This window comes from Chlamydotis macqueenii, chromosome 7 (genome assembly GCF_036417535.1).
Source record: "Chlamydotis macqueenii isolate bChlMac1 chromosome 7, bChlMac1.mat, whole genome shotgun sequence".
Taxonomy (NCBI): Eukaryota; Metazoa; Chordata; class Aves; order Otidiformes; family Otididae; genus Chlamydotis; species Chlamydotis macqueenii.
The window spans coordinates 34,890,780-34,913,380 of NC_141562.1; the positions used below are offsets into that span (position 1 = coordinate 34,890,780).

The window sequence follows — 22,601 nt, forward strand, 5'->3', positions numbered from 1 at the left end:
AAGTCCAAAAGCCTTCCAGATGACTGTCTCCATATTACCAATAGATTTAGTGGCAACCAGTATATTAAGCAAAATCTTCTACCATCACTTTTACAGCTTCCAAAGACATCAACACATATCAATGACATTTATAAAGGGCAATTATCTTCTTATCTGTTTAATTTTACAAAGTTACTGCTTTCTTGTCAAGATTCACTAGCATAGATAGTTTAAGTATGTATATACTGCAGAATTAAATATTTAATCTCTCTCATAATTCAACACTCAGTTAATTCAAAGGCTTTGATTTTCAAGTCACACTGTATGAAATCAATTTAGAAGTTATTTTGGTAACTGTGGTGTCTGCTACAACTGACTGCAAGTGCAAGAGTACCCTCTTGTGGTTACACACAGCTCAGCTGCACTAGATACGCATCATGCAGTACCATATATATTCCAAGATTTAAAATATAACCATTCCATAAAGACACAGATACTAAACACATAAGCATTTCAAAAACTCCTTAACTAGACTTTTCCTTATTTTACCTCCAGCAACAGCGATGAGACATTACCTCTAATTTGTGCGGTGCATCATCAGGTAAAGGGACAAAAACAAAGTCTTCAATGGTTTTAGGTTGGTTTGGTTTAGATTTAGAGTTTTGCAAGAGGAAAACTTGATCTCCTTCTTGAAGGTGAGAGCCTTCAAACGTGCACCTCTGGTTCTGAAGAAGTTTCTGCAGTTTTCTTTCTTTCCGTATGTCCTTTGCTTTTCGACAGGGTGGCTTGCTCAGATCAGCCCCTTTACCTGCAAGGGCACAGGCAAAGAATTAAACACCACATTTTGCAACAAGCAAGTAGTTCTTACATAATCACTGAAGAGAAATGGTTAACATCACCACTGATCGGAGACTGCAGTCTGAACATAACATGGTCTTTCACATTTACAACTACGAACAATGCCCGACACCAAGCTAACTTGCAACGATTTTTCCTTTAGAGTTGTTCAATGCAGCACTCAACATGGAAACACCTTGACTATGATTTCACTCCAGAGCCAAGGTTTTATTTAAAAGGTACAATGAAAAGACTTCCTGTCTGTAAAAAAGTCTGAAAAGTCTATTGTAAATCATTATACCACATCCCTCTGTCAGAAATAAAGAAAAGCTCCTGTTTAATAAATGGTATGATGATGTACTGCATCCAGACAAGATCAGCTTGAAATACTGAAAGGAAAAAAAACACCAGAACTACAAAACCTCACAGATAAATCCATAAAAAAATTGTTCTAGTGCATTAGGAACCCAGGTGGCTACAGAACAGACTCCTGTAGAAGACAGATGCATTAAAAAAAAAAAAAGGTATTTATTTTTTTGTCCCTAAGGGAGTCCTTATGCAGTACATAGAAATATCGCCAACACCTTTCATGGCATGTAAAAGAAGAGCAAAAGGCCACATAAATTTACATCTTTGCTTAAAATTATATTCAGATTGCATGTTTTTACTAATCGATTCACTTTTATCAATTTACCTCTATCTTTAACAGATCAACCATTCATAGCATTCTATTTATGAAATGTCACTTACTTAAAAGAGAAGTCAAACCTAGAAAACAAATGCATTAGCACGTAAAGTAGTACACAGGGCAAGAACTTTGCTTTAAAGCAACACAAATCCAAAGACACACACAAATAAAAATTCAAGTGGTCCATACTCCTTAACGAAGGGGTCAGATTAGTTTTACACTTAGGATACTAATGTAAGATAAAATGTCAAGATATGAGAATGCTAGTACTATAAAAATTAATGCAGAATTTTCTTCAATTAAAAAAAAAATTAAAAGATGGTAGATGAGCTGGAGGCCAAAACAAGAGCATAATATTAACAATGTCAAAAAGAGAGAAACAGTGGAAAAAAAAAAAAACAACTCCCATATAGGGAAATGCAGTCATATATCTTGCACAGAACCAAAACTGTAACAAATGTTATGACAAACTGCTGAAGAGGTCTTTTACACCATTAGTTCTCTCCTGAAATCCATGTATTTGTAAAAGACACACTGTTGAAAGACTTACCTTTCAAATGAGAAAGTACCCTGAACAGTGAGGTGCTTTCATTTGAAGCACTAGGAAGAAGATACATTTCCAATTCTGTTAATATTTATAAGTAGTAAAGAGGAATCCAAACCAAGACTTAACTATGGCTTATCCCACTTCACTCTCTTGAAGGCCTGGAAATTATACAGAAATTGTTTTTTCCAGAACTCCTATGAAAACGTAATTAGATCTTTCTTTCCTCCTTCTTATCAGTAACTTATTAGCCAAAACTGCCATCTTTTTTGTCCTCTATCCACTTCAAACCTTCCCATGGACAATGGGAACAGTGGTATCCTTCTGCAAACTGGAAATGGTGAGAGCACTGATATTTTGAAAGCTCACTGATGTGTTTAGAGTCACTTCACCTGCAATGAATTGCAGCCCTCAGAGCCACTGCCTGCACCTTTTTCTACCAATAGATACATCACAGAAATTGGCAAAACACTTTACAGTGGGAAAAACTTTTAAGTATCAGTAAGGCTGTAAACTATTCTTTTTACTGTGCATACCATACAGAGTTTATAAGTGTATGCCTGGGACAAGTTAGTAGAAAGCTCTTCACAGCTCACCCAGAAAGTCTGGGCTCTCCACGTAGACTCCGTGACAGCTGAAATGTTGAAAGCATCTCAGGGACTTAGAAAAGGAGCTAATACCAGCTTGGCACTCTTCAGACATGCTACAATTGCACTAGCAGAATTTATGATCAAGTGTTCTTATCTCTCAGCTAAGGTTTTTAAGTATTTGTTTCATCCATACTGGTAAAATTATTCACCAGAAAAGGACAAATAAGAGGAAATTACAGTTACTATGTGACCTGTCCATGGGCAAGCAAGTCGCAGAAAGAGTTTATTTAAAATACTCATGACACATTTGAAGAATGAGTACTTCATCTGTATCAGGCTCTGTTTCATGTCTCCTATATTCTATAAGCTGTATGTTAGCAAGAAAAACTTCTTAAAACAATGAATGTGCATACAGACATAAGCAAATCTTCTTTTCTATCTGAAACTCTGCAGAAACAGCCCATTATTCCTATAGGACAATGACCTGTTTTGTTTATAAAGGAATAAAAATGCAATTAAACAATCTTATTATAGCGTAAGTCGACATTTTCCAAGATGAAAACTAAACATCTTCCTATCTGGAAAGTTTTAAACTAAATTTGACCTGTGACACCACCTACTCAAAAAAAAAAAAAAAAAAAAAAAAAATTAAGCTGTTGCCTTAATTATTCACTTTTGTATTTCATTTAAAACTTCCAGAAAGAAAGAAGCACAGTAATGAACATTTCTCCTCTATAAAAGTAAACCCTATTTTTCTGAAACAGAGTACCAGCAATGTTACAAGCTTTCTTTATCTGCATTTTTAGTGTTTAAAGTTCTACCCAATGCTGTTATTAAAATAACTGAAAACCATACCTCATCTTTTTCAAGACAGTGGCAGGTTTACACTCATAATCTTTATCTGAGACTGCCATCTGCTGTCAACGTCCACTTTGTTTGCTTCCAGAAAGAAGTTTATATAACCTAAAATCTTTTCATCCAGTTTTCCATCCCATCCACATCTTACCACCTTCCTTCAGAAATCACCTGCATCCCACAAGAACACTGCCAGGACACAAGAGAAGCCATAGGAAAGGCAATTCACAGCATTCTGCAGGTACATCCTGGTAGCAGTAACTTCCAGAATTTCTTCTGACCTTGGAGACCCTCAAGGACTCCGCTGCATGATCACACCATGCAGCAGATCACCCACAGCTGTGACATGTGGTCGTCCCTGTCACAACAAGCTACATGAAAAGCTTAACACCACAGTAAGCAGATGTAGATCCCAGGCTCTTGTGCCACAGCAAGGCGTACCATAACAGTTATCACACAAAAAAGATTACAGTCAGATGACTGACAATGAGATTATCCTTTGTCAGGGTAAAGATTTCATGTTTGAATTCAGCCCAAAGGCAGAATTTCAGAAATCTTTACAATTACGATACAAAAGCTTGACTGAGGGATAACTTCCACACTTAAAAAGTGAACATACTATTAAAATCAGCATTATACTAAAAATTATTATTATATTAAAAACGCCAATAATATTCCTTGTAATTTCACACAAAACTGTAGAAATGAATAAGCGTTTACCTTCAGTTTTTGGCACATGAGAGCTGTAGCATTTTATAAATGCACCAGAAAGTAAAATGAGGGCAATTGCCTTACTTCCTGTACAAACTTACTGTACGTCCTTAAAGAAACATAATACCAAGTTCAGAGCAAGAAAAAAAAAGCAGAAATTACCACAGCTTTTCATTCATTTCACATCCTCTTCTGATATTGCTTTTCTAATCTAAAGTAATCTAAAAATCTGGAACAAGGTAAGCTCCCAAACAGATGAAAAAGTTCAGCTAGAAAATGCCATTCTTTATAGAAAACCAAAAGTATCTGTGGTTTTGGTTTTCTGGGGTTTTGAGGTTTGATTTTTTTACTTTTTTTTTTTCCCCCAAGCAGCAGAAAGCTATACAATTTCCCTTAATTCTCAGAAAAAAACCAACACTAATTGTGTTTCCAACACCAATTGGGCCTGTGGCAAACAGTTTATGAAAGCATAAGAAATACAGCCTGAAATATACTATTCACAGTGTGTAGACAACACAATTTGTATTAAAATAAGATGACCTGCAGAAATTAATAAATATAAAAGCAATACCTCATGTGCTTTTGTTGGGTCTTAACTGGTTACCTACTGCTGCACAAGAGACAAGGTTAAGCCTTAATCTAACTCAGTAACTAGCACTCCTGCAGCATCAGCCACAGCTGTGTCCAGCTCTTTGCCTTGCACAACCACACCTCAAGGTACACAAAGCCCGAGTCACCACACCCCACGGAAGAAAGTGAAAGCTGGATGTACATCTTATTCTGTATACAAAAGTATCCCGAACTGGAAACTGGTCTCAACGTCTGATGGGATTTGATCACCTTGACCCATCTGACCGCAATCTAAATAGCTCACAGAAAACTATCAGGTGTAGATAAGTATTCTCAATAACTAAACTGAAAAAAAAAAAAACCAAAAAAAACCAAACCCAAACAAAAAAAAAAACAACCAATGAAAATCAGTGCAACTTTCAGGAAAAACTAAGAAAACAAGTAACACAGCATCTCTCAATGTATACATTACAATTCCAGAAACTGGCTAGAGTATAGGGAATAACAAGAAACAGTTATTGCATTACCAGGCAAGATAAAAAGAAGGTCGTCAACAACATGCGAAATCATGATAGTCTATTTGAATTACCACCAGAAATTTGACTACCTGGCTTAGGTGGTGCATTAGCAGCTTTAGCCGAATGTGATGGTTCCCCAGAGACTGGCATGTCTTTATCCACACATATCTGAAGAGAACTCGATTCCACCTTCTGTTCATTCACCTCTTCTTCTGTTTCTCCTCTGTCCTTATCTTCATTCTCTACCCGCTCTGTGTGATCCACACTCAAGGGAGTCAGTTCAGACTGACTGACCAGAGATTCACTTTTGTATGCAAAGTCACACGCAACCACATCTTCTATATGGGAATCCATAGGTTCTTCTGTAAATAATTGAAATTCGCATGAGTGAATTTCTCTCTGTATAACCGCAGCTCCCACTCTGCACAATTAACATTAATACTGAATTAACTCATTTCCAGTTTTACAACTGTTTTCTAACAGATAAAGTGACTTTGCAATAGTCCAAACCCAGAAAGCTTCCTTTATGACCCTGAATTACTAGCACCAACTCACTCACGAGAACAGTTTTATTTGCTCCACTAAAATGTGGCAGTCAACTAATCTCATGCCATAACTTCAAACTAACAAGAACAAAACAAAACATCCAAAAAACCAAACGCACACACACAAAAGAGGCAAATTATAATGACTTGGTTAGTCCTCTCCAGATTATCACTTTTATGACAGGGGTAAAAACAGGGTCTAATTCTCTTTGGCACCCAGCTAGAAAGTAAGCACCTGCCCAGGGATGAAAAAGAAAATAAGCTGGTCTATGCAGGAAGTAAGGGAACATATTTTCCGATAGAGGAAGTCAGCTGCACAGTTTGGTCTCCAGGCTACACAGTGCTCTTGATACAAAACACACTGTAAAGACACAACCCAGACTTTTATAGTGTTATACACAAAAATCAAAGCAGATTAGCCATTTGGTCACTCAAGCAGGTATTTGATCCTCCTTCCAAACATCAATACTGGTTTTCAAATATTAGAATTTCTTACCTTCACTCACTGCTTTCGAAACATCTCCTTTGGAAATGAATTTCAACATTTTCTTAAGAACTTTCTTGTGGGATTTGGAGGCCTGAAAATGCAAAGCCTGACACCTTAAAGAGAAAAAAAAAAATTATGACCATTTATTTTGTGAAAGATTATTTCAGAAAAAGAAATGTTAAGGAACCACTTTTAAAAGTTACACTGTATTTATATTTTCTAATTATTTCTTAAGTTACTGTACATTAAGTGGTCAAATATTTTATCAACACTTTCAAGTTAATAAAATTACGTTGCCTCGTACTGCACAATATCATTCTTTACGGTATGTTTTCTGTGTATCGCTATAATCACTAAAATATGCCAAGGTGACCTCAAGCATTGTATAAAAAAAGCTCTCCTAGAATTAGGATTGCCTGGAATTCCACTAGCATTTTTCACTTACCCATCTTATACATGCAGCACTGATACTACCTATTAATGCCAGAAAAGTGTATCTACAATTATTCGTACCTATTCAGCTGACAGCCTGTCTTATTTGGGCTACCAAAGCAGCATTTGTGGGATACAGACATACTAGTTCACCTGCAACCAGTGAGCAAGAGCACGATCACAGGACTCTCGCTTTGGATCGCAACCCAGAAGCAAAAGGCAAAAGGTCCATGCTTAGCAGATTGCTCACAGGAAAACATCACTGAGCCACTGACGTGCCTGTGCACAAACCCAACAATATATATTTAATATTCAAAGTATCATTAAAAGCAGATTAACTTTTCAATATTATTTAGTTAAAGCAGTAAACACAAATGATTGAATGTATTTGAAGCGACCAAATCACTTACAGTACTGTATTTTGAGCTTCTTACCTTATTGTGTATTGAGGACAACATGTTTGATTCATGATGGGTTTGTAGACGTACTTCCCACTCCTAAAAATAATAAGTACGTATTGATTTTCTGTTCCTCATACTAGAAAATAAATGGAAGACTAATCTTTTTTGTTAAAATAATATCAAAATATTACATGAATAGTAACAAAAGTTGAGAAGCAAGTTGTTCAGCTTTTTGCTGCTATACTAAAATACTAACCAATTATTTTCCTGTTCAATAGTGTTATCTTAAGAAAGTCGCAGACAAACAATTCTATTTCAATTACTCAGGGAAACTAGTTAACTGTTTTCACAGACCTAATTTTAAATGTGGATTCTAAAGTGAACCTAAACTGACAACACAGACTTTGTATTTTCTTTTTTAATTTACCTTCGCCATCCTCTGTCTATGAGATCCTGGTAATCCTGAACTGTCATCGAATGTGCCCACATACCTGAAATGAACAATACAGCAATACGCTTGACTGACCACAGTTATGCTTTAAAGCATGAAAATACAGCAAGTTCTGCAGAATTACTACTGTAAATCTGAGCAGCTAATGGTGACTTTCAAAGAGACGTCTTTCAAGGACTTTGCATATTCATAAATCTCATAAATTACTGATTTTGATACCCACATCAAGTGTAAAAAAAATCCCAAACCAACATAAATCTTGGGATGCCATCAACTATACTGCTCTGACTGTACAAGTTAAAAGTTTGTCTCTTCACCTGCTATCTTTCGCAAAGATACACCAACAAAATAACATAAAATTGCTCCTTAATTTTGATAAAATCAGTTGGAAACACTGGGCCAGAAGAACTCTTCCAAGAGGTGCTGAAGCTGACCCAGACCATTCCCAGGGACCCCTTAGAGAGCAACCGCCCAGGCAGAGCTGAGGGACTGCGACCTCCTCATCAGGAACAGAACACAGTTCCCGTTGAGCTGGCCTGAGTGAAACACATCTAGCCACAGCTTTTGAGCCACGGAGCCTCGCCAAGCAGACACATCTTACCCAGGGGTTAGCCCAGGCTGCCGCCGGACACGGAGGGTCAGGCTGGGCAGCGGCACCCAAGAAATAAAACTGGGCCAGGAGAATGCTTCGGGTGAGACCTCCAACTGCATCCTTAGTTAGGGTGTGTATATTATGAGAGTAATAATTAAAACACTTAATTCTTTACAAAGCTTTCCCGTTATACGTGATGGTTTGCCCTTAGATTCGAGAAGTACTGCTATGAACCAGACCATCAGGCGAGGTTTCCCAGCGACCCATGGCCTCCGGCGGCCCCGGCCCCACACCGACCCCGTCTCGCCTCGCAGGCTGCCCCGGGAAGCCCCCTCGCCCGCCGCAAGCCCGGAGTAAGGGGTTTCGGGAACTTTCCGGACGGAAGGGCAGCTGCCCGCTCCCGGCACGGCAGAGGCGGGAAAGGCGGGGGCTGCTGCCAAATCGCCGCCTTCACCCGCCGCTCGCAGGCCTCCCCCGCAACTGGTCCCGTAGCCTCCAGCCTCCCCCTTCTCCGGCAGCACCGGGGCGGCCCAGCCCGCTCACGGCTTCCCCTCACAGCCCCCGGGCCGCACCGTGGGAGAGGTTGCCGGTCTCGTTCTTGCAGTAGCCGCAGCGGTAGCCATCCTCTCCGCCGAAGTATTCGACGATGCTCGGAGAGCTGCCGGCCGCCGCCATCTCTCCCCGCCCCGCCGTCCGGCTCAGGACAGCACCCTGCCCGCCGCCCCACACGGCACCCCGGGACGCCCGGAAACAGCCGCCGCCGCCATCTTTGCTACGGGCAAAGCATGGGGAGCGCCCACAGGAAGCAGCGGCCCCGCCATGTTTACCGCGGGCGGCTGCAGCGGCTTCCCCTAACGCCCCTTTAATGAGGGCGGCCGCGCCCCTCCGGCCCAACCCGGGCCCGTCCCACCTCCTCCCGCTTACCGGCGGAGACCTTGCCCCGCTCCGAGGCGCAGTAGCCGCATCGGTAGCCCTCCTTCCAGCCCTTGTACTCCACCACGGCGGCGGGCATGGCGGCTCCGGCTCGGTGCCCGGCGGCCCTGCCTCGCAGCGCCCCGCCCGGGAGGGAGCGGGGTGGAGGCAGCCGCATGCAGCGGCGCGGGCCGTGCCCCGGCCAGGCCTCCCCCCTTTGAATTTGCACGAACGCATCGCTGTCGGTTGTGGTGCCGATGAGCAAAGATGAACAAAGTGTGTTTTCGCGCACCCCCAGTGCCTGACCATATTTTATCAGCCGCCAGAACCACGCTCTAACGGCGGTGCCAGCAGCAGGACAGCAGAGCCCTTTGCAGCCACAGAAACCCTGCCTAAGGGTATAAGGAAGGAAGAAACCCTTAAAACTCCAGAGACAGTAGTCCTCCGAAGAGCATTTCCTGGAGATGGAGCTAGATTTTATTTATTTCAAATAAAAAGTCGTGGCCTAGCATTGCTGTCCTGCCTAAGTTACAAAACCAAATATAGGTGATGGAAGTAGGTAAAAAGGAAGGAGGAATTTTTATCTGTGATTGTTAACAAATTTGCAAACTCAAACCCTGATTTCCAGAAGAGTAAGAACAGAAAGACAATACCAATTTCTCCTACAGCACCCAAAATCAACTAGGTGACAAGATTATCGCAGCAAAGATAGTTAATCATGTAAATTCCACTTGCAGGCTGCTATTGGGGAGAAACAAGGGATTAAAGAAGGGGGATAGCTCTTCCTTTTTATGAAAGCTTCTAAGTGTCAGTAAACATTACATAAAAAGTAGTAAACTAAGCCATAATAAATAGAAAGTATATAGTAATTACCCTGTGACAAGTATAAACAAGATAGCTTATATAAAGTGTCAAGATGTTTCAATAAAAATAAATTTAATTTTACAATATATACATATAAAATCTTTTCTGAAGGAATCATTTTAAAATATTTTCTTTAAGGCACCTGGGGGGGAAAGAAAAAAAAGAGAAGACAGTAAGACAATACGCATTAAGATTTGGAACTTACCAAAAAACTGTGCCAATGAAATAATTCAATCCTATCATTTAAAGCATTTTAGAAGGAACCAGGCTGCCTTCCCTTCCTGCTTCTCTACGTCCTTCTTCAGACTACTCTATTAACAACATCAGCTGTCAGTAGATTAAAAAAAAAGTACAAAAACTAAGCTATGATTCTTCATAGCACTGCATTCCAAGTAAGAATATAAAGTTCCAAAAATTAACTCAAGTATATCACTTTAACTGACCATCAAATGTAAAAATAAAAGTTGGGTTTTTTCCAGTTAATTACTGTGTAGTAGACTAGATAACATTTTGTTCCATGAAGAGATCGAGAATATAGAAGCGTTCCAGATGTTACAGTTACCCTGCTTATAGTTTTTCTACATTCCTACATGCATAAGGAACACATGCACTTATCCTTATTTAGTTTGATTTATTAAAAGAACTTACTTGAAGACTTAAGCTATCTCCATTTCATCTTCACTTCTATGCTGAGGAGGGCTAATCATGGGTTCTGTTATTTCATATGTTTCCACAATCTCCTGGTTACAGATGACAAGAGTATGTAAATTACCAGAGCTGAACTATTTCAATTTAATTCCAGTTACTACCAGGCAAATAATAGTTTCTCATACTAAAGCATTATTTCAAATTACTAAGTTTCTTCTGCACATTCTGAGTAAGGGACAAAGCAGAAGAGTTGCTACGTGCTAAAAACTACTTTTTGTTTAAGATTTATTACGAACAGCAAACAGTTAAAAAATTATATGGAGAACTTCCCCTCCAGAAGCAAGTATCATATATAAGGGAAGAAACAGACTCCATATTTATGCAGTCCTCATAAAACAGTAAAGGCAAGTCACTACATAACTTAAAAGCCCTTAAACTGATCAGGCTTGAAGTATCAAAAGTGAAATTGCTATCCCAATTCTCAGTTTTCTGAAAGCATTCATTAGATTTGTGATTGTTCTGGAATCCATAGAATGAAAAGTAGTGACAATATATACAGGAACACCTATTCTCAGAGTACATAACAGCACAGCTCTTGGATGCATTCTTACACTTAAGAAAAAAAAAAAAAAAAAATCAAAAATATCAAATGTTATACCTTCCATTCTTGATGGTTCAGAGATATGACAACCTGGTTCCGTGCTCCAGCACTACGGTCATGCTCTCTTCCCTCATTGTCTTTTGAAGGTTCTGTTCAAAATACAGTATTTTCAGAGTCTTTACTGACTTGTAAACTCAATTTCCTCCAGGAACACAAAAGCCTCACCAAAAGCAAATAAATTATACATGCTCCACTAAGATAGTCTCTATCAGTAGCCTGCACCATAGAAACTAACATTTTTTAGAGTCCCAGAAGTAAGATCTAAGTATTTAATCCTTTATGAAATCCCATCAATGTCTTAATCCCATGATACCATGTGGGAATGAAAGCCAAACACCTCATATGCAGCACTGCATTTCCTTTTCAACTCTTTACAAGTTGCAGCACTTTCCAATTCAGATAGACAAAGGAGACTTCTTGCACACAAAAGTATCTTTTTATCAGAAAAGCGTAATAAAGTTCATATACTTATTAGTGAAAATATAACTTAAAAGGAAAGGCCATAACCTTTTACTCCTATTAATAAAATCAATTTGAATAGATCAGCATAATAGCCTTTTTCCATATTTTGTTATTTACAGAGACTGAATCCTTTCAGTTCCTCTCATCATTTCATGCCTTCAATTACAATTCACTGCATCTCCCCAAATCTCTACTCTTGCAGCTAAAAATACACAACATATACATCGCTACTTCTCACTGTTACAAAAAAAAAAAAAATAATAAATCTCTTAAAGCTAGATTTTACCTATTATTGGCAATTTATCATCATCCAGCTTTAATCTTGCAAAGCCATCCTAAAAGACAGTAGGATTTAAAGTTTCAGAGATTAGAACTATCTAATTAGGATAATGCACTGAGATTTCATATTTTTAATTAATATTTTACATAATCATAAACAGGTACATATATTGATAAAGAACCTTAATCAGCATAGCAAATAAGAAAACTTATTTAAATATAGAACTTATTCATAAAGAGTGGAACTGATATAGGACAGTTGGTAACTGTTGGATTATAAAAATTTAATTTATTAGAAATCACTATTATTCATTAAATATACTAGAATTAACCCTTCATAATCAGATCACTATTCACTGCAAACCTGAATTTGGTCAAAATATATTTGTAAGTTTTTCCCTTTTTGCAAATTTGTTTATTTATTAGACAAAGCATAGTTTGAACTGCAAATTACAGATTCAAAGAGAACATAAAACACTGCACTGACATACTTGCCTACAACCTCAATAACTCTTCTATACTCTATGACTACTCTTCTGTGATCTAGCATAACGTGAGCTACAACCCCTTTTTCAAAAGCCTCTTGATACCAAAAATTTCACTATTGTTTTGTTGGTAAATTGACTGTAGTAGAGAAGTGCAGTAAAAATAATAATTAAAAAAAACTTACTCTGTCAACTGTTTCCTTTTTTATTCTATTACAAAAATATCATAGACTGTTTGTAGAAAGCAAATTAAGATTCCTAATATTTAAATCCTAACCTGTCAATATTAAAGCAATAAAAACAACAAATCAGTATTTTTAGATAATTGCAATATCTAAAATAAGATTTCAAGAACATGTCATGGCTTACCCTTATAATGAAGGATACATGGAAGATATTTTCCACAGTGCGTGCAAAAGAATTTGGATCAATCACAAGATCGAAGAAGGAAATAGGTGTATCAGCTAGAAATGCAAAAATGGGTCTGTTACAACAAACAAAAAAAACCCCAAAACAAACAGGTGGTATACACAGAGCTAAGACATGTAAATACAAGAAGGAAGTCAATACTCCTTTTAAAAGCCGACTTAATGTTTCGGTCAATTTACTTACAATGCTGAATTCCCAGTTGCCTGCAGAAAGAAACAAAGTTTCTAGAGAAAATTATTTTCTTCCGTCTTTTGACACATGCATACACACGCACAGTGACTATTTGATTGCTTTCTGAAAAATGGTATGCTTTAATAAGTAAAGGGTAGGATTTAAATTTACGTTGCAATCAAATTGGAACTGATTAGCGTTCAAAAAAAATCCAGTCAGTGTATATCTTTCAACATAAAGATTTCCACTTGCAAACTCCACCTAATTTTGTTTCTACAGTTTAACCACTCTTAACTGCAGAAGATTAAGAGTATTAATTTTCTCAAATTACCGTTTTAAAAGCTTCATTGACGCATACTTACGATCATTTTTAAAATGAGTTTGCAATAAACCCAAGATCCTCTCTACTTCTTTTTCCGTAGCTTCCTGATGGGACTCCTCCATTTTTTTTAACTGAAAAAAAAAAAAAGAAACATAGTTTCACCTCAAATAACCATTGCTCTAAGACAAGAATATGAACAGGGCCTTTTATGAACATGTAACATAAAAAATAATTTTTTCTCCCTACCCCACACATGCACAGTTACACACTTATGCAAACATGAGACAACTTACAAGGTGCTTTAGGAATTAACTCCCATCTCACAAAACCAAACTGAAAGGTCACAGTTTGTGTGCTTTGAGCCTGTTTACAGGCTTACTTACCAATAGCTCTGTGGAACTGGGATACCCCTAGGGGTACACAGTCTGTGAGTTTGCTGAAGAAGTCTATTTATAAGCATAGAAGGGCAGTTCATTAAGATCTTTAACCTTTTTCAGAAAAGGCACCCAAGTTTACATCTAAGAAACATCATAGTATGAAGTTTAACATAGTCAAACATGAATATTACAATTTTACAGATTTGTTCACTATCTGTGAAGTAGGCTACTCCAAATCGTCCTTCAAGTACTGTAATCAGCAGAGTACCAAATTCACTTTTCAAGTACAGTTTTTAGTAACCTGTTTGCCGTTCCTGTTAAGCAACACTTTCCCTCTGACCATCTTGCAATAAAGAAAGCTACAGAAACTTTCACACTTAACTATGTATCTAACAGAGATCAGCATGTTTGTGGATCCTCAGTGTTTACCTAAGCAAACCTCAAAAAAGCAGCCACTCAGTTCTGGAAGCAAATCTCAAACCCTCCATCTCCTCTTCTTCCCAGTACAAACTGTATCAGAACATTTTCTATCATTATTTGAATTATTATGAAATAGGCTGCATTTAAAAAGACATACTCAACATTTTGCCTCTATGAACTGGCATTATCATCCATAGGCACCCCATAACAACATGGTTTATTTTTTCAAAGTTTCAAATATAAGCCTTTCTGTAAGTATTCTCAGACTTTTGCCTTTCTGCCAGAGTAAGACAGAAAGAACAGGGAAACAGAAAGCAGGGAAAACAGTAGTTAAGTGAGCTAATTAGTTTGCTACTGTTAACTAAATTTCTGTACAAATATCACACACAGTTAGACACTTTTAAAATAAAAGTTGAAAACCTGCTAATGTAAAGAAGTTTATTTTTTGTTTCCTTTCAAAGCAGTGAGCACCAGAGCAAATAAGCTAATCTGAACTTAAGAAAACAAATCAGTGTGTAAATCTACTTCTGAACTTGAAATTAGTCTCCAAGTCCTATTTCCTTCCACTCAATGAAATATTGCAGCCCACAGAAAACAAATCAAGAAGCCTAATCATTAAGTCTGAATCCTTTAGTACCACACAGTTCATAACTACAAAACCCAAAACATGAACAGAAAGATTTAAAAGTCACTTTTAATAATTATGCCGTAACAAATTATTAAAAAGGTAACACTTCACAAACCTGAGCAGGCATTGCCCGTTTTTCTTCTCCTCTTGTAGTCTTTCTCTGCCTCTCAATCCGTTGCCTTGGTACAGGAGGTTCAGACTTGAAAGATCCCAACCTAACAAAAATAAAAAGAACATACATATGGAAATACGTTTTATATTGTATGCTAAGAAAACTACACACTGAGCAGTTGATCTGATGGAAGTGCAAAGTAATGACTGATATCTAAAAGTAAAGCCTCATCACCTTTAGAGATTTCTGTAAACAACCATCCCCAAAAGTTGCTCCCAATATGCGTTGGCAGCCTCATACCAGCATTATCAACAGATGTATAACATTTGATGCAATTATTACAATTTTTTTTTAACTGAAAACTTTAAATCTACTTTTCTTAAAACTACTTCAGAAATGAAACAGAGTATATGGCTCATATCCTCCAATATCTCCATTTGAATTTATTACAAACTTTTCTGCCTGAAAACTCTCTCAGTAAAATATTTATCTCTTTTTTCATCTATTGTTTAGTTTCTGTAAGTTCAGGTTTGCAGCAAGCCTTTTTTTATAAGAAAAATGCAGCCATAAAATTTTTAAAATATAGTCAATCAATAGAACATTCAGTAAACTAAGAGGAGATCCAAAGTTTCTCATTAAACAACGTGAGCATAATATATGTGCTAGATTTAGGCACTTTCTTGAAGTGCTTACCTCTCTCCATTGACTACATAAGGAACTTAGGCTCCTAACTTTGATTGCCTTGAATCTCCACCAAGTTAGATGCCTAAAGGAGAGAGTGTGAATTGAGACTCAATTCAAGTCAGTTTGGCAGGTACTCAAAAAATTCTACAGCACATACTTTTCCCTATCTTGGGTGAGTTGCAACTGCTCAGTTTCAGAAATCACAGACTGACCATAAAAAACAACAACAACAAAAAAAAACAAAAACAAAAACCAAAAACTAACAAAAAGCAACTCAGATAACAATAGATGGAGTCAGAAATAAGTAGTTATTTTCCCAAACCGAGGACTATACTTTATTATTTAGAACCAACGTTTTCCTAATATTCACATCTCCTCCATCAAAAGAAGCCCATCATTACTTAAGATGTCAAAATTCAACTAATGAAAAAAATAGTATTTCTTGCAGTCAGTTTTGTCTTAGGATTATAAAAATGACTGGAAAATACACTTATCATTTAGAGGTTACAGCCTGGAAGTGCAAACATAAGGCTGAAATATCAATTAGCTATCCAACATTAAATATCAGATACAGTATGATCAAATTATTATACTCAGCAAGTCTCTTACAGTTCCAGTGATAATTACTGGGGGCTGGAACAAGTGTAAAAGCATAGACAACTGAATAATATTCCATCAGCTCTACTGTTGATAATATAAACAGACTAGATCCTGCTATTGTAGGCTGATCTTATGAGAGATTTAAATTGGAGTGTTGTCTATAAGCCAAGTGACTTACAGTCATTGACAGCAGCTAAAAAGGCTCCTACTAACTGGGCTGCCTACGCATGAGGAAAGATTATGCTGATTCTACATAAGGCCACTTGCCAGTAATCAGGTGATTTCTTCTGAAGGCAGAGCCAGAAAGCAAGATGCTAAAAGACAACCCATTAACACAGACATACAAGAAGAACTGGGGTCTTCACGGTAACACAATCATCAGGTAAAAGATACAGACCCTGAGGGACTGCTACCTTCCAGAACTGTCTGAGAAAGAAAGAGAAAAAGGCTCCTCTATTCGTGACTCTGGCTGCAGCTTGTAAAGGGAGAGAAAGATGAGGGAAGAGTCAGCTTTTAAAGGAAAGAGGATCACTTCTAATAGTTCTGGTCTGAAACAGGTAAATCAAGAATACCTTGCTATCTCTACTAGATACAAGTGATACTATTTTGCATTCAAGCCAAATCAAAATCAAAGAGAGAAATATTATTAAATATTTTGGAGACAAGGAGTTCGTTGTACCATAAGAACAGAGACCACACAGAAGTTCCTGTTGACACTCTGTGACCTGAGATTAAACTCTATTCAAGCCCAGGGCATTAAAAATACGAATCAATTAAGGCTTTTAGCTTGTGCTGCATTGTATACTATTTCCTTAAATAAACTTACATATAGTGAAAAGAAGGTGCTCTTCTGAAGTACTTTTCTGTTTCTTCTCCCAGTTTATGCCAGGCATCACTAGGCAAGTAGCCACCTGAAAGGCCCTCAGAATCACTATCACTTTCTTCTACTTCTGTGCGATTTATACCCATGAAGGTTAGCTACAAAAGTAAAAAACAAAGCTGCAATTAATATTCATTTAGGAGAAATATCAGTAGATACATTCATGCTGAAATCCTGTATTACGGTGTTGTCTTGCTACATTAATATTTAACATCACTGCATAAGAATCTTAGCTTTCCCGAAAACACTGTGAAAACAGAAATACACTCACATACAGATTTTTTGTGTTAATCAAGCAATGAAAAAAAGAGCTATAGGTAAAGAAAACTGCTTGTTTTCCAACAGGATTTCAATGATGTATGAAGTCACAAAGCATTACTGAAATTGCACTATAAAGCTAAGATGTCTCAGTTTCTGAGCACCACACACTTCCAAGATACCTAGCTCCTCAAATACCAAAAACCAATTTATTTGGCCCAACTCTGCATGCACCAATCCAGACTTCCCCAGGAAAAGCTTCAATAAAGCAATTAAACTTGATGATTTTTTACACTGCAGAGCTCTAGACTTGACCAAAGACTCAGAATCCTTATTAATCTGCTGTAACATAAGAGAAAATTTTCAGAGAGAGGAAAAAAAAAAAAGATCTGCTTCAAAGCTTTTCTGAACTGACTCTTCCACTCAGTCACAGTACAAGGAGACAAACATGCCACGTAATCCAAAGTCCCATTTCAAGTCCGTGACACAAGGTCTTGAGAACTCCATCCAAAAATATAAAAAGCAGTAGACAGGATAAAGAAACTACAAAACAGTGAGTATAAACAAGTGCAGAAGACTACCTTAAGAACACAAACCAACTGCACTGTGATAAAGCAGCAGCAATGCAACAACACAGGGGGGGTTGTCTGCATTTTAAGTTAGATGTTTTCCTATGCATATTGGAAATGCTTAATACAGAGTTAAAAACAATTACAACCCTAACCAGAAAGTGAATCAAAGAAATTCATAGGAAGAGTGTTACATTCCATCAGAAATGTTACGTGCTGCCTGACAACCTGAGGCTTTTATTTTATTATTTTGTATTATTTTATTATTCTGTAACAAATAAAACAAACCTTTAGCAAAATTATTGGCACATTCTGAGTCTAGAACTTACCAAGTCTTCTGCAAATGCTAGAGAATCAAACGCTGTCATCTCAGAGTGCAACTCATTGGCCTTCTCCTTTCCTAGATTTGATGCTAGGACAAGAAATTGGGCATCCAGCGCAGCCTCTCGTGCACAGGAAACTGTTACAGAAAAGATTTTAAGTTAATAATATATGAAATTGTCAAAAATATGCTAATAAAATTTAGCATACAGACTATCCTGGGTATAAAGCTTTAGAAACCATTTTATTGCACGACTTCTAACACATTTACTTACATAATCCTTATAATATTATTTGCATTTTAAAAAAAGAGAGAGAGGAAAGGAGAGGATGACACTGACAAAGGCAAGCAAGGAAAATTTAAAGACTCTTAATCTTAAAGAATAAAATGCATTTTTAATTTACATGTTTTCCATCTCTCCGAGTAAAATGAACTCCCCTACACTAACATATTTTATGTGTACTACTCACATATCTTGTTCTACAGAGTCAAGATAAAGCAAGGAGTATTTCTAAGTGCAGATAAACAATGAAGTAATGATATTTATTTTCTCATACCAACTTGTTCAAACAATTCCTCTTCACCTAAATATATCTATTTCAAGTTCTACTTTAATGATTCTTATAAAGTACTTGGACCTCAACTTCATTCTCTTGCTCTTTTTTGTTTATACGGTATCATTGCCTCACACTTGGCCAACTGTCAAGCAAACATCTCTAATAAGGACCACAGAATTTGTTTTACCTCCACTAAACAGTTTATTAGCTTCTTCCAGAGCTTCTGTCAGTCTGTTGCTTTTTGAACTGACCATATCCTCACGATTTTCTGGGGAGAAGGGACACAAACGAAATCCTAAATTACTTAAATATAGAAGCATTGAGAAATACATACTTACACCTTAATCAAAACTGGCTAGTTCATAGCCCATCATATACACAAAAATACAGAATATAGCTACAGTACATGAATTGCAAGGTTATGTAGGTGCCATTTTTATTAATGCTTACGCATTAACTCAGTTTGAAGTATTTTTCCATTTACTTTAAGAGACTAAGATTTACATCGTTGAATGTATGTTAGCAGATCCCTGATTCCTCTTGGTTCCAGTAAAATATCTGTATCCGTCTTAGAGCAGCTACCAGATAGCATTGTTTTCTGTATGTTATAGAATCATTGAATGGTTTGGGTTGGAAGGGACCTTAAGGATCATCCAGGCTCAACCCCCCTGCCCTGAGCAGGGACACCTTCCACCAGACGAGGTTGCTCAAAGCCCCATCCAACCTGGCCTTGAACACTTCCAGGGATGGGGCATTGACAGCTGCTCTGGGCAACCTGTGCCAGTGCCTCACCACCCTCACAGTGAACAATTTCTTCCCCTTGTCTAATCTAAACCTACCGTCTTCCAGTTTAAAGCCGTGACCCCTTGTCCTATCACTACTTATCCATAAGTTATGCATTTTCATGAAAGAAACAAACAACCCCCCCAAAATGCACGCTTGGTGATTTCCGAAGGTCACCATGTCAAACACAGTTACACATACGTAACAGTACACATGAACGTTTGATAGCTTTGTTAAATCTTAATTCTGAACAGCTACTCACAGCAGTGCTTTAAGGATGTACACCATACTAGATGCTCTGACATATCACTGTTGCTTTTCTGCATAAACCCACCTTGGATCATCCATAAACTGCACTGCATCCTCTTGTAAAAGAACCCTGCAGATGTAGCAAGTATGCAGAAAACAACGAGCCCCAAGGCTGCTAAATTTGGCAGTGCTTACTCACACAACCAATGTTACATTTTCATGGGATAAACAGCACACTCCAAGCATACAGGGGAGATGTACTGACACACCGATCTGGAGAGATGCTAAAAATCCCACAGCACTTTCTGGAAAGCCTAAGAATAACCTTCTGGTCCAGGCAGATACTGGTACCCGCAGTTTCAAACTAAATCTCAAACACCACGAATGCAAAATCAAAGGCTTTCAGTGCATCTCCAGGTCTAAAGCTGACAGTTCCCCTGCGTCAATGCAGCCGCACAGGTTACCTGCAGGTAAACCCCTCACAGCCCGGCATCTAAATGCTTCCTGGGAGACAAATGCCGACCTAACTACAGGCCCGCAATCCCATCAGGCCAAGGAATTTGGCGTTCCCACGAAAGCTTGAAGAGTTCCTCGAACAACAAAAGGGCAGGCTACCAGCCCGGCACCGAACCGACTGCCCCGGCACCCCGCACACAGGGAAAGCGGCATCCCCGCCGCCGGGCACGGGTGGGCAGGGCCGCCCCGAGGGCCAGGCACCCCGGCCTTACGCTGCACGCTGTAGATCAGCTCCCGGTACTGGTTCCGGATTATCCTCCTGCTGCGCTCATCGCCGGCGCCCTCGACGCTCTCCGGCCGCCGGGTTTTCTCGCCCGCCGCCTCCGGCTCCTCTCCTTCCTCCTCCTCCTCTTCCTCGGAGGACGATGGCGGGAGCGGGCGGCTCGACAGCCGCTGCTGCTTGCGCTGGGGCACAGCGCCGTTGCGAGAGGTGGAGGGCAGCGAGAGGCGGCCGCGCTCCGCTCCCGAGCTCCCCGAGGAGGAGAAATCACCGCTCCCACTCGCCTCCGACATGGCTGGTCGGCGCCCCGGCCCGTCACCAGCCGCGGCCGCCGCCCCGGGCAGCCCGGCCGCGCGTAAAAGCGCCAAGGCCGCGGAGACGCCGTTACCGGTTGCGACGGTGGCCCGAGAGGGCCAAACCCGCGGGGAGGGGGCGGGGCGAGGCGGGGCCAAGGCCGGAGCGGGCTCTGTCGCTGCTACCGGTGCCGCCCCGTGAGGTCGCTGCTGGGGCGAGAAAGGAGCGGTGGCGGTCGGTCCCGCAGGGCTCCCGCCGGCGGGAGGGGAGAGGCGGCCCCGGGACGGGGCGGGAAGGCAGCGGCCGGCGCAGCCCCCCTCAAGGGCCGCACCGAGCCTGGCGGGTGGTGCCCTTGGCTCGTTCCGACATAAAATTGCTCCTACTTCAGTCATTTCCAGTAAATCCCCGAAAAGCCCACGCACTGCCGAGGCGTGACTTTTCCCCTCTCCGGATTAAGCGGGTTTTCCGCTTTAAAAAGCGGAGCAGAAAAGCTAGAACGTTCACCTGTATGAAGGAGTGGAAATGTCACGGCGACCCTGACGGTGCCAAATCTTTCCTCTGCTTTTACGCTTCTCTGACATCTGAGGGGCAGAGGAGGTGAAAATTAGAGACCAGGGGATGATGCACTTCACTGAGCACCTCATACACACATTTCCATGTGGTACGTATAGATTAATCACTAAGCAGGGACGCATACTCTGATACATAACGTCACAAACGTATACTTTGAAGTGGAAAAGACTCCTAAATTCGTTACTCCCGACCGATGGCGTTGTTTGTAGAAAAGGCAACAAAGCAGAGTTAAATGTAAGAATATGTATTATTAATTTACAAGGAATAAATGTATCAGCGGTAGTTTTAACTCCCAGTGCCAGTGTCATTAGGGTTGAGTTCAGCATAATGGTGGATCTGGCTTCTGATTTGAAGCAGTGGGCCCTGGAATGGCCCTCATCACCTTTATTTTCTCCCGGTTCATCCTAAGTAGTAGAACTGCTGTATTAATATCAGCAGTTTAGGAAGTGTGCTGAATGATTTTTTTTTTTTTCTGGCATCCTCACGATCCTACTGTAAGAGTTCCTTGAAACAGACTTTTGCTTTATGTTGTCACGCCATCAGATAAAACAATCATTAGCAATCTCTTTCAGTTGTGCATCTAGGATTCTGGTGAAGAGAGGATTAAAAGAACATGTAATAGCATCAAGTTGCTGTAATCTGTGAGAAATCTGAAATAGCCATATATGCTAAAGGTTTAATTCCTGTTTTCCTGGTTACAGCATGTAATGCTCCTTAATCCTGGAGTTTGTAATGTTACTGTAATGCATATGCTCTCTGCTTCAGTGTACTACGTAGTGTTCAAACATAGTGACAGGATCACCTCAAAATTTTTACAAATTCAGTAAATTGTGAAACAAGAGGCAAGTGATCAGAACCTTCAGGCTTTCACAGTGACTTCTTGAGGGTTCCAGTAGGCTGGAAATTGCCTGGTAAAGCAGCCAGAGAGATGAAAAGAAGTCGCTTCATCATTCTTTGGATAATTTAAGTCTGGTTTTGTATTGGTGCTAAAGCAAGTCTCTTACACAGGATTCACAATTGCAAGACTACATCTCCCAGTTGACTCTTCTTTCACTGTTAACGTATATTCATCTAAAAAGTTAGAAGAAGGCATTCTAGGTATAATGAACACTACCATTACGGGAGA

The 22,601-nt window shown here is 39.3% G+C and overlaps 2 protein-coding genes across 7 annotated transcripts in view; both read right to left on the bottom strand.

The window, feature by feature from the left end:
* The window catches only part of ATE1 (arginyltransferase 1), a 78,713-nt gene extending 69,495 nt beyond the window's left edge, over positions 1-9,218 (bottom strand). For 4 of the 6 annotated variants that reach the window (XM_086752154.1, XM_086752156.1, XM_086752159.1 and 1 more), the window contains exons 1-6: positions 8,773-8,939; positions 7,585-7,648; positions 7,191-7,253; positions 6,334-6,437; positions 5,382-5,654; positions 555-787 (exon numbers count right to left, since the gene is read on the bottom strand). In XM_086752154.1, the coding sequence (XP_086608280.1) occupies positions 555-787; positions 5,382-5,654; positions 6,334-6,437; positions 7,191-7,253; positions 7,585-7,648; positions 8,773-8,875 (840 nt within the window). In that variant the 5' untranslated portion in view covers positions 8,876-8,939. Of the gene's footprint in view, positions 1-554; positions 788-5,381; positions 5,655-6,333; positions 6,438-7,190; positions 7,254-7,584; positions 7,649-8,772; positions 8,940-9,124 lie in introns of those variants that run through there. The other 2 variants (XM_086752157.1, XM_086752160.1) reach the window with 1 other exon arrangement.
* Positions 9,219-10,031: 813 nt separating this feature from the next.
* On the bottom strand, positions 10,032-21,021 carry NSMCE4A (NSE4A component of SMC5/6 complex). The gene is made up of 11 exons (XM_086752742.1): positions 20,601-21,021; positions 19,028-19,108; positions 18,291-18,421; positions 17,081-17,232; positions 14,974-15,073; positions 13,474-13,564; positions 12,881-12,975; positions 12,034-12,082; positions 11,283-11,374; positions 10,625-10,716; positions 10,032-10,118 (listed from the first exon to the last, which is right to left on the bottom strand). The coding sequence occupies exons 1-10, from the start codon at positions 20,899-20,901 to the stop codon at positions 10,633-10,635; spliced, it is 1,176 nt and encodes a 391-aa protein (XP_086608868.1). The 5' UTR covers positions 20,902-21,021; the 3' UTR covers positions 10,032-10,118; positions 10,625-10,632.
* Positions 21,022-22,601: the final 1,580 nt, after the last annotated feature.

Excerpts from the sequence above, each read along its gene's own strand:
- NSMCE4A (XM_086752742.1), bottom strand. The coding sequence starts at position 20,901 with ATGTCGGAGGCGAGTGGGAGCGGTGATTTCTCCTCCTCGGGGAGCTCG. Across the intron at positions 18,422-19,027 it reads TAATAAACTGTTTAGTGGAG|TTTCCTGTGCACGAGAGGCT; the intron begins GTAAAACAAATT and ends TTTCTGTAACAG. Across the intron at positions 10,717-11,282 it reads TGAACCATCAAGAATGGAAG|GAGATTGTGGAAACATATGA; the intron begins GTATAACATTTG and ends ATCTGTAACCAG.